This window comes from Etheostoma cragini, chromosome 18, assembly GCF_013103735.1.
Source record: "Etheostoma cragini isolate CJK2018 chromosome 18, CSU_Ecrag_1.0, whole genome shotgun sequence".
NCBI lineage: Eukaryota > Metazoa > Chordata > Actinopteri > Perciformes > Percidae > Etheostoma > Etheostoma cragini.
Genome location: NC_048424.1, coordinates 19,077,012 through 19,089,338, shown reverse-complemented (window position 1 = coordinate 19,089,338; position 12,327 = coordinate 19,077,012). Strand labels below are relative to the sequence as shown.

Sequence of the window (12,327 nt, the reverse complement as noted above, 5' to 3'; positions counted from 1 at the left end):
TAGTGAGCTGACCTAGAGTGGCTGCATTTGAAAAAAATCCCATATTTCCCATAATATCCCAATATTTACGCCAGAACATTGGGAAAGTACTTAAGTTTTCTGGAGGACTCCTAAGAAGCTTTGAGCTGGGCTGAAGCTTATTCTATGTATTTATTGTTGTCTTAAATATATTAGTTTTTTGGGTTAACGCTCCATTTTATTGTCATTTTGTTGTATGTTCTTGAATGTTATCAATATGTCATCTTTACTTGATTTTTGTCTAGAATGGATGTGATGTGTTCATGTTGTAAATTGTGTATTTTGTATACCACTTGAAAAAATGAATGCAAATTCTTAGTCATGAAAATATTTCAATTCCACAAAAAAATCCGTTCCACTTCATTTCAATCTAAAACATTTTCATCTATCATTGTTTTACTATTTTATGAAGATTTTATTTTGACATGATGTTTTTTATGTCTTTAGTTTCAACCTGCCAATTCTATTTTGTCCTAAAATCATTCAACAAACTTGATTTGCATACATTGAACTTCTTGGCCCGTAGTAACTCCAGTTCGACTTTCTTGTTAAATCCAGTACTACCCTCTAGTGCACTAACTAGGGACAGCAGATTATTGCCTGTTCTAAGATTTTTTCTCGACCAAACCAGTAGTGGTGCACATTAAAGCTGAAACAATTCCAATTTTCAGGATTTTCAAATTAAAGGCTTTTCAAGCTGCTAATTAAAGCTATATTTTAAGGCTTTTTCAGGCTGCTATAAAAACCAAATTTCCCGTTTAGACAGACTCTTTGTCTATGACCCCATTCTGATGTAGGATTTCAAAATTAAAGGCTTTAAAAATCTCCATTTAAAGCTATATTTCAACTATTTTTTTGGGCTGATTGGAAAAAAAGGAAGCCTTTTGTTAAGACAGACTCATTTCACCTCAGGGTGATAGTACACCACCCACAGACTGTCACTCGGGTTATATGTATGATTTTAAATTTACAGGTTTTAAAAATGTCCAATTTAAGATATATTTTAACTCCTTTTTGGGCTGATTAAAAAAAAAAAAAAAAAAAAAACCTCTCGGGCTTTGAAAATGTCCAATTAAAGCTATCCAGACTACATGATAGATCTGCATAACTCTCACTACCAAAACCTTTTAAATTGTGTTAAAAGTAACCCAGATAGAATCAATTATGAACATATTGATGTCTCAGCAGAAATGATAGTTAGGGCAGCAGATATTTATGATGCCATTAATATGTTGGACAACAACAAAGCCTGCAGTATGGACTGCATTACTGCAGAATATCTAAAATACGCCAGCTAAAAGCTGTGCCCTCTACTTTCCATGTGCTTTAATGGTTGTCTGGTTCATGATGTCCTGCCAAATGCCATTATGTCTGTAATCAGAATCAGAATCAGCTTTATTTGCCAGGTATGAGGACACATACGAGACATTTTTCTTTGGAGCATTGTAATGCTAGTGCCTGTGCTTATTGACAATTATTAAACCTATTGCTTTAGCAATATGTCGGGATAAGGAATACATAATGAGTATAGGAATGCATTATAGAAATACAAGGAATGCATCTTGTCTAAAGTACTGTAACGAATACTGTTAATGTCCCTATTACTGACAATCAGTTTGGGTTCAAAAGAAAGCAAGAAACTGACCTAATCTATGCTCTTAAAGAGATTGTGTTCAGAGACACAAGGCCGAATTCATTTGTATTCCTATGTTTTATTGGTGCAGCAAAAGGCATTTGACAGAATTAATCATGAACAATTGTTTGCAAAAATTTAGAAAACTAAATTAACACACCTGACACAACAGCTGAACAAAGACAAAGTGTCGCCTTGGGAGGGGAGGAGGATGAGGAATGCCTGCTGTCCCCTGACAGCCGCCATCTTGCCTCTGGCAGAGAATAAAACACAGGACACATGCACACACAACAAAACAAAGAAACAACAGTAGTAACACTAGATAGAGATGCCCTTAAATTGTTAATGAGAATGTTAGTGTTTTGGTGTGCCCATCAATGGTTTAAGGTTAAATGGGACAATGTTGTATCTGCTCCATATTCTGTTAGTAATGGAGTGCGGCAAGGAGGTATTTTGTTTCCTATTTTATGTATTGTTTACATGGATGACTTATCAAATCAGTTAAACCGAAAAAGTCTTATGAGCAACACCATTGTTAATCGTCTTATGTTTCGAGACGACCTGGCCCACAGCATCAGCTGAAAGTGTGCTCTCGGTATGGCCTTGATCATTTCAATTTCAATTTTATTTATTGAATCGATTCATAAGAAGAGTTCTCTTAAGACACTTTACAGATAGAGTAGGTCTAGAACACAATCTGTAATTTACAAGGACCCAACAGTTCTAGTAGTTCCCTCCAGAGCAAGCAACAGTGGCTAGGAAAAACTCCCTTTTAGGACAGTATATATACTATAGTTAGTGTTCATATACAGTATATTGTATATACTGTATATAGATACAGTATATCACACAAATTATTTGGTACAGTAATCGGTAACCAACACAACACGACAAAATACACAATAAATAGGTAATACAATGCCAAAATTTCCACATTATCAAGTCTTTGAACTGAGCATGAATGTTCATATTTTACCTTGGTAACAGTCTGACTAACTGATTCTAAATCAAACCCGCGGAACTTATTCCAGAGCTTTCAACCTGCTGTTCTGAGACGAGGTTGAAAAACTCCAGAAAATGCTAGTAAGTGTATTTTAAATTAAGATCATTTTGTCTTATTTCTTTAAAGGTATAATTCAACATTTTGGGGAATGTGCTTGTATGCTTTCTTAGCGAGAGTTACATGAGAAGTTGGATCTTTTATGCATTTTTTTAAACAAACAAGGTATAACATGTTAATTAGTAAGAGGTGCTGGTAGGTGGATTTTGTGGCCCAACAGAGCAAGGCTAGCTGTTTTTGTGCTAAGCTAATCAACTTCTGGATGTAGCTTCATTTCCAGTGTACAGACATAAGAGTGGTTTCAATCATCTCCACCTAACTGTTAAGAAGTGAATAAGCGCATCTACTTTAAACAAACTATTACTTTGAAACAACTTAAATATGAACCTATAATGTAATAACCTAATATATTTATTTAAATCTATAGTGCGTAGTTTCTGTTACCCTCATGAGGAATTCTAAGTAATGACAACACTGTCAGCGCATCCACATGATACAAGCCCTCCTGTTTTTTATGAGTCGTCAAGGACAAAAAGTACATTGTGTTCAATGGTGGAAAAAAAACTTGTTTTTTTTACCCAGACCCTTAAAATAATAACTTTTAAAGCTGTAATTGCAATACAGCAATACCTTGGAGCCGTGATATTTTCTCATACCGGCCCATGCCTATGTATGTTGTCCAGATTGTGAGCACGGCTTTGTTTGACTGCCGGGCATGTCAGTAGCGGTGACGGGTGTGACTGCTGTGGAGGTGGTTCTGGTCCACAGAAACCCACTATAACCTGAAAATGGACACATTGTGTAGCGAGTGGACAGGGTCCCTGACCTCAGAGCCGTCTTCGTACAGAGCAACACAGGCTCTTTGTTGGCCGAGACAAAGACCAACCCTCAGTCACACTGTAGCTCCACAAAGAGTCTTTCAACGTGCAGACAGGAGGGCAGAACTACTAACATTGACTTAAAGTGTTCATATTACGCAAATATTTAGGTTCATAATTGTATTTAGAGGTTATATCAGAATAGCGTTACTCTTGAATTTTCCAAAACACCATATTTTTGTTGTACTGCACATTGCTGCAGATCCTTTGGACTTTGGGCTTTTTCACATTGTAAACCTATAACGTGAACAAAAAAGATACATAACACAATAAAGGAAAGGAAAGCCAAAAATCAATATATGAGCCTTTTAAAATAAAATGTTCGACCAAGAGTCAGGATGGAGACAATAACTATGATTTATTAACAGTTTATTACAGTGTTATTAAATTAATGGAAAATATGCTTAGTCGGTTCGGTAAAAGAAGTAGATAAATATCAAAATATTTACTAATAGTGTAAGTTTGAATGTCTTTTTACATACTTAGAGCAGGCTCTTCTCCATTAGTACATATAGCTATGAAAAGGAATGCACTGTAATTCATATGTATTCAACGTATTTTTATGCAATACATTTACTTCTGCTGTATAAGAACTTAGAGCCGTGTAGGGAGGGGGTCAGGAAGATGGGTGGGGTCATAAAACACAGAGCTTTTTAAGTGGTAAAGCAGAGTTTGTGTCCCAGAAGAAGTTAAGAGTTAAGTTAAAGAACTTAATCTTAGCTAATCATTTTGGTGCCTAAACTTAACCGTTGTTGCTTTTGGTATGTGGCTCACATGAGCATTTCCTAGGCTAAAGTTAACCGTAAAGACCACTGAACTTAACGGTCAGGTGATCTGTCGTCACATGACCGGCCAGCGTTTCCCTAATTTTGTAGGATATCATAGGAATTGGTGTGCATAGGTTTTCGTGCAATATCATATGAACCTGTCATGAGAACACGGTGCTTAGTGTAACAATGCTCCCCGTTATTGTCAAAGGCTGACATACCACTTATCAGATAAGGTAAAAAATAAGAGCAACATCGAACCCGTTTTCATTGTTTTTCTAAAAATGCCAGAAAATCTTGTGGTCCACGGATGATTCAATAACCAAGGCTAAATGTGCTCAGTGCTTCCACACAGATATCGAGTGCAATACAAGCTTAATGAGCATTGATACAAAACAGAGCAAATTAACATGGGAGGGAGTGTGCAAGTGGCCAGCTCTTTGATGCAGCCAGGTGTATCGAGATTGCACCAGTTTGACCAGATCTGGACAAAAACAGCTGTTGTACACGCATCAAATAATTAGAAAAACTAACACTTGAAAGCGAAAGCACACACACACACACACACACACACACACACACACACTGTTGCGCCATTATCCAGTAGGGATGTAACAATACACTCAACTCACGATTCGATGCGATTCACAATTTTATGTTCACGATACCATTTGTTTACGATTTTTTAACAAAATGAGCTGCAGATAAATGACTTAATGATGATAAAACATTTTACTTTATATGAACTGTGCAAAACAACAAGTGTCTGTTATCAAAAGTTAAAATAAAATTGTATTTTATCTTAAATACGCAAGATTAAATAAAAATTAAAAAAAATGGATTTTTAAAACAAATCCCACATCAAAATACCTCAATAAATAAATAAGTCTCTTCAAATAAATAAACTAAGACAAAGTGACGTCTGACGTCAAAGGCCGTTTTTGAAAATTGCATCGCGATTTATTTTTCATCTCAACTGGAAGTAATCTTTACACATTTATATAGATTTTTAACTGATAAACGATGCATCCTTACATCCCTATTGTCCAGTATTACTTTTATCAATTGTTACACTGTTGCAAAGGGACTTTTTAGTGGAGTACCTCCACCACTACTGTCCTCGCCAGACAACCACAACACAGCAGCACTGCCCACCTGAAGCCGTGGACCACACAAACCAAACGGTGCTTGGTGAAACAACACGATGTTCCTTCTTTAACAAACAGACGCACATTAAAAGCGCAAACGTCCATTTCCGGGGTTAGTTAGGTTGCCGTGACGATAGCAGGGACTGTCATGGTGCTCAAAGGTGCCCGATTTTCATTCTCGATCTGATAGGTCACATCGGGCAGCGCAGCGGCCACGTCCCGCTGCTCCGGCATGACGATTGGTTGGTCTTCATCTTCCGGAGACTGCAGCTGGTCAAAGGATTGCTCTGCTTCTTCTGACAGCCGGTTTTCCTCGTTCTCTTCCTCCCTCTGACACGGAGACACCAGAAGGAATTACATCAGCTGGCAATTAAAAATCACATGAACATGGATTCTTGGGCTGGCTCTGAATATTCAAATATTCGTTTTTTTAAACGTGCATGCAGGCTGAAATTCACTGTGGTGTATTGTCGGGATTAAGCCGCAAGCCACTGGCTAATTTATGCAGCGCTAGGTCGTCCATCTCAGCCGAGAACGAGAAATGTTGAGTTACAAGCAAGCAGTCTGACACACGTAGAGGTCTGTATGGTTATACTGAAGCAACCTGCTGTTGTTTTCGGGCGATTTGATAAAAGTTAAGATAGCACAGCCCTGCATAATGCCAATACAGTGAGGCACTGGCTCATAAAATAAAGCTGCCTTCAGGTGCAGTCAGACAATGTTGGTTCCTCCCGCCACTGTCAAAGATTTGGCGTTCCCCCCAAAAAACAGAAGAAAAAAAAGAAAAGTAAAGCCTAAATGGATTCATAAGTACAGAAGCTCAGTGCAGCATACCTCTTTCTTCATCCTGTAGTATTCATCAATGGCATACTGATATTTGGCTGACGTTATCCCAAACAGGGAGGCCATCCTCTCCCCCAGGTAGTCGCACGCTGGAAAGTAATAAAGAGAAATGTCATCAGAAGAAGATAAAATACAACTCTACAAAGTATCTCCTAATAATAGAGTAAATAAAAATGCACCAGCCTGCTGGAACTTATTACTACAATTCTTTCTATTCTGATAGACATACACACGTTAGTAGAAAAAAATGGGGCCTGTCATGGGATCTGTTAAGGTTTCATTTTACCGGCCAAGGGGAAACGTCCCAGTCATAAAATTATAAAGTGGCAACTTGAATCAAAATAATTATACATGCAAAAGTGTTTTTTTGCAACTTGCGATGCGCATACGCCTCTGCCTTCCCCGAGGCAACTTCGCTGTGCCGTTTTGATGCAGATCTGCAGGGAGAAGCCTCTCTCTGCTGGAACACTGGAAATGGGAAACACGCAGACTGCTTTGGCCAGTTTCAACCACTACGGCTAGGTTTCACCGTAAAATCCCAATAAGCCCCACAGAAGGAAAGTCAAACCTCCGTAACCGTGGAGAACTGTCATCATATATGGCATCTGGATCAAACTTTGTCAATTCCATTAATAAGAGGGTCTATAGCTGGTGCCAACTTGTCCTTGCTGGCAATTTTTTGGCTTTATTCATCTTAAACCGGCCGCTGGTTGGTTTTATAAAGTAAGTGGCAATATTTCCCTGTTTTGTCATGGCTTGGGCATTGACTGTGCCGCTTGTAAATCTACGCTGGCCTATGCTTCTGTATACAATAAGAGTGAGAACCCGACATGTAGTTTTTTTCCTCTATCACATCAGTAGCGTACAGTCTAAAAAACATGATTGTCATCATTTTGAACATTGTTGATGAAAATGTTAAAAAAAAAGAAAAAAAAGAAAAAAGAAATCACACTCTCGGCCCAACACAAGTCTCTTTGCTAGTTTAAGACCGACGCAGTTGTCAATTTCCCGTCCAGCACCCACCTCGTTTAAATAGCAAATGCACCTTTACTAAGAAACAGTTTGCAAAGTTTGAAGCACGTCCAAACAACGTAAAAACAGAGGTAACAACGAGCACAAAGGACATTAAGAAGATGAAAATGGATCCCAAAGAGCTCTCCACTCAGCTGGCTAAATCTGAGCAGTCTTTCCAAACAACATGCTGCAAACTCAAAGCAAACATGGCGGAGCTGGAGGACAGGGGCCCTTTGGACGATGTTTGCATTATCAACTTAACAGAAAAGTTTAAAAAGGTGACGCGGCGGCCTTTTAAAAAAAAAAATCTTTGCTCACTAAATGGTTCCCTGCTCTCAACGATGGGAAGATGGAAGTGATGCGGGCTCATCGTATAGGTCCAGAGCGCAACACTAGATCCCGCACCCTGATCTGCAAGATGCTACGTTACACAGACGAGTTCAGTCTCACAGATCTATTTAAAGCTGTAAACATTTCAGGACAATCTAGTACAGACACAAAAACCTATTCAAGGATAGATCATTTACTGGGATCTGCAGTGTTATGTTCTGAACTTCATTCAGCTGTGATTTCTCCTAACTCTCTATCTGACCATTGCGTTATCACATCACAGCTCACACTTGCCAAGTCTCCAACTAAGGCCACAAGATGGCGCTTTAACACAACATTACATAAAAACAACAGTTATTGTGACCATTTAGGAAATCCCTTTAAACCGTTTGTCTTAGAGAATGCTGACTCAGTAGAGGATCCTCGAGTCTTGTGGGGCACAATTAAGGGATTGTGAGAACTATTTCCTTCGTTTCTTACCTTAATCAAACAAGGCTGAGCAAAATTAATTCACTTGAAAATGAATTAGAAAGACTAGAACAGGCTCAGCAGGGGGAAGGCGCATCAAAGGGCAGTACAAAGAAAATCAACGCAGTCACAATGAACATTTTGAGATTACGAGCTGAATTTCAAATTCTTAGGGCTAGAAGGAAATATTTTATTTTAATGGCTCGAGGTCAAGTAACCGGCTCTCTTACTCTGCAAAAATATTCTAAAATTACAGCGCTCAGCTCAGACCAAAAATTGCAGACGACCCCCAAAGAAATCAATACTGCTTTCCAAAAAACTGTACGCAGACCAATACAAATCTGAAGTATTATTGGCTAAAACTAAATGTGACACCTTTTTACAAGAATTAGAGCAACCTACGCCTAACTCACTTCTAGGAGAAACTTTCTCATGAAACGTTTAACATATTCAATCTGTACCCTCTGCTCAGATGGACTTATAAGCTCATACATGCATATGTATTGGGAATGCAAGGATGTGAAGCTTTTTTGGGGTGAGGGCTGTGCTACTTTATCTAACATATTGGATGTCACCGCTCCATGTTCTCCCACTGTGCTACTTTTGAATGATACCTCCTCACTAAAGATGACCCGTTGGAAAATACGTATGCTCTTAACAGGCATTACGGCTGCCAAGAAGATGCTGGCCTTACGCTGGAAACCTCCACATACAATCACTAAGTCCCAATGGATTAACACATACATAGACATAGTATGTCTATGTGGAGCTATCAGTGGCAAGAATGCACAGCTGGAGCCGACACTATTCTAGCGTGGCAAACAATGGCAGATTTGTTGTCTCTCATGTCCTGTAAGAGTTTTATAGAAATCCAGGGGTGGGTGGGGGTCGCCTCTAGATCTTTGCACCATGCACGAAGCGTTTTCCCACTGTTAAACTAGCAGAAATGGATTTGTACAGGCCCTAAACGCAACTACACCAGTCATATTTTAACACAATTCAAATTGTGCACAGGGTATTATTTCCACTGGTCATTCTGACTGGAGACTATTAGAGTTTTTGGTCCTTATATTTTTTTTCATGGTTAACGACTGGTAAATTCCGGGCCACGGAAACTCAGCCGTGGTGATCTACCCTGGTTGTGACCCCGGCTTTATGATACCAGAAAACTTGAGTCAAGCTCAAAGATAGACGACAATCATGCTCCATGATACCGGACCCGGGTCCATCAGGTTGCCAAACAAATAATATTTACTAACCTGAGATGGTGGATGTGGCAGCTCTCCACATGTGAAACCAAAAGTATGGACCCCAGGTCAACTTTGACTGCAACACAAAAACGTAGAGCCAAGAGGACACTTTTGAATTTTTGTCATAGACTATATTTATGCAAACACAAATTACACACACACACAGTCTTTCCTCCATCCAGTGGTGGAAGAATATGTACAAATATGTACTTAAGTAGAGTACTTGAGTAAATGTACTTAGTTACATTCCACCACCGTCTCCATCATACCCCTTGTCCTTATTTAGCACCCCCGTCCCTCCAGCGTTCCTCACCCTCACCGGTTCGACCGGGGAGGACAGCAGGTCTTTCCTCTCCAGCTCCTTGTCCTCTCCCTCGTCCTCGTCGGTGCTGTACTCCTCCATGGTCTCCCCGCTGGAGAAATGGATGATCCTGCGGGGCACCTTCTCCCTCTGTCCCTCTCTCTCTTTCAGCACCCCCAGCTCCACACTCTCAAAGCCTCCGGCCGGGTTACGGCTCTGTGTCTGGGAAGACATCACAATCAAGTGTGTTGATATGGGACTATTTTCTTAAGGGAGTCAGTAAGTCAATGCAGCACGGTGACATCATAGACAATATTGATATTATTGGTCTATGGGTGGGATAAAAACTGTGCTGCTAGGCCTGGGATAATTTGAAGAAAAATAAAAAATAAAAATAAAAAAGAAGTATTTCTAGTGTAATATCGTGACCAAGCAGACCGACCTGACATAGCTGACAAGTGACAACAAGCTACAGGAGCTGGGCTACATCATTAGCCACATTCAGTAAAACAAAAGGCTAACGTAGTAAATATAAAAGAGAAAGCTGTTTACCGACCTGCGCCGCAGTCATGTTCTGTCCTATCGACACATTGACGTTAGTGAGATACAGTGATATTTCGGCCATTGTCGCCGTCTTCTCTGAATGAGTCTCTGAGTCTCTGGATGCTGCACCCACAACACCGCTGCCTCTCCGCTCTGCACCCGGAAGAGCCGTTCATCACCCCCATAGACAGTTAAAGAAATGGACCAGGCAACGCCATCGACTTGCAATTGAGAGCAGTGAAGTCTGTTAGAAGCTTTCTTTAACTGTCTATGGTTAGAAGCACTGTTCCCGGTGATGGCGTCTCACGTTCATCTCAGTAAGCTAGCACGTGTACACAACAGAAAACTTCCGTATAGGCTACTTCAAAATAAAAGCGCTTTCAAAACTAAATTACTGTTACATTGAGTATTTTCTCTTCCTCCTACTTGCCTATTGTACGTTTAATTTTTTATTATGGCCTTAGTATCATGGGTGATAAAACTGCACATTTTAGAGTGGCCTTTTATTGTGGCCAGCCTCAGGCACACCTGTGCAATAACCATGCTGTGTCATCAACATCTGGATATGCCATACCTGTGAGGTGGATGGATTATCTCGGCAAAGTAGCAGTGCTCACTAACACAGATTTGTAAACAATATTTGAGAGAAATAAGCCTTTTGTGTACATAGAAAAACTCTTAGAACTTTGAGTCAGCTCATGAAAAACGGGGGCAAAAAAGAAGTGTTGTGTTTAAAATTATGGTCAGTGTAGTAACTGCAGTCAGAATTCAAAATACTGGACAGCTGTCTCCCATGGGCCCTCTTCTCCAAAATTCACAGAGATTGCGAGGCTGACGCCGCCTTCACATTGGCACAGTAGATCCGGCAGAGGACTATGTAAACCGGGTTGCACCCCGTCCTTTTCATGCTGCGGCGGGGAGAGCCGATGCTTCCGTTTTTTTGTAGTCTGATATGATTACAGAGACTGTTTCTGAATACTATGTCGGCCTAGCTTTATATAGTCTACTCTCCATGGGTTAGCGGGGACACTGCTAGGCTAGAGTTTCCACGGTGTTTTGTGCTTTTTGTTTCTGTTGACGGAAAATGTGTTTATTCTGACGTTATTTTAATGTGGAAACCAGGTGCTGTTGCAACTTGATATTTTTGGGTTGGTGTTCCTTTTTTGCTGCCCCGTATCCAATCTTGATCCCAGACCGAATTTAAATATCTCTGGCTAGGTTTCCCCCCCTTCTCCCCTCGGTATCAATGTCTTGTCTGATGATTTACATGTTTTGTGTGTTGAGGAACTTAACTTTGTTTGAAAGAAACCCAAATTTCTGATAGAAAGTTTTTGAAAAGGGGTTTAATTTGAACCAAGGACAATAGGAGGGTTAAGTAGCTGCAGGCTAACCTAAGAGCTGTAATCTTGGCAGCCAATGCTAGTTGATTTCCCAATTTCTGGGAGAAATTACTGCTGGGACATAGCCGTTAGTGTAGTATTTGGTTTAACATATTGTGTGATTTGTTTACAGCCCACAGCAAGAGCAGAGCCACTCACCCATAGACTGGTCATACGCTGACACCTGGTGGTGAGTTAGGGAAACTGCATTTGGTATTTTTTGAATTTAAACATCAAGCAGGAAGCAGGAAGGAACAATGTTAAAAATAAAGAACCGAGTTGTTGGACTTGAATATAAAAAAGGTCTGTATAGCTTAAAAAAAAAAAAAGGATGTAAAATGTGTGTTCAGGAACACTGGTTGCTTGACTGTAAACGAGTCATTGAGGTGAAATAGCACTTCCTTCTGTTTCTTCAGTTCTGATAATGTGAAGCTGGTTTTAAAGAGTTTAGCAGCAGCTGTTTTGAAGAGTGAAATGCATCTTTTACGACATGTTAAAGACAAAGGCTTCAGCTGTCTACTCCGTGTTGTTTCCTCTCCTTGTGCTCGGGGTTGGTTTCTTCTGCTTCTGTTTGCAGGCTTGTTTTTTATTGTGAATTCCCCAAACCGTCTCTCTCCTTCTGCTCTAACAGCTTTAGCAATCAGTTGTCAGTTCACTGGAGCTCAAACTGTCGTGTTGAGGCAACCAGGTTGCTG

General features: G+C 39.9%; 1 protein-coding gene across 1 annotated transcript; it reads right to left on the bottom strand.

The window, feature by feature from the left end:
- Positions 1–5,330: 5,330 nt before the first annotated feature.
- LOC117961686 (protein FAM177A1-like) lies at positions 5,331–10,453 on the bottom strand. Its single transcript, XM_034900540.1, is given in 6 exon segments — positions 5,331–5,834; positions 6,339–6,436; positions 9,419–9,485; positions 9,723–9,932; positions 10,267–10,387; positions 10,389–10,453. Coding segments are annotated over 6 exon segments (759 nt in total). The 5' UTR covers positions 10,439–10,453; the 3' UTR covers positions 5,331–5,621.
- Between the last annotated feature and the right edge of the window lie 1,874 nt (positions 10,454–12,327).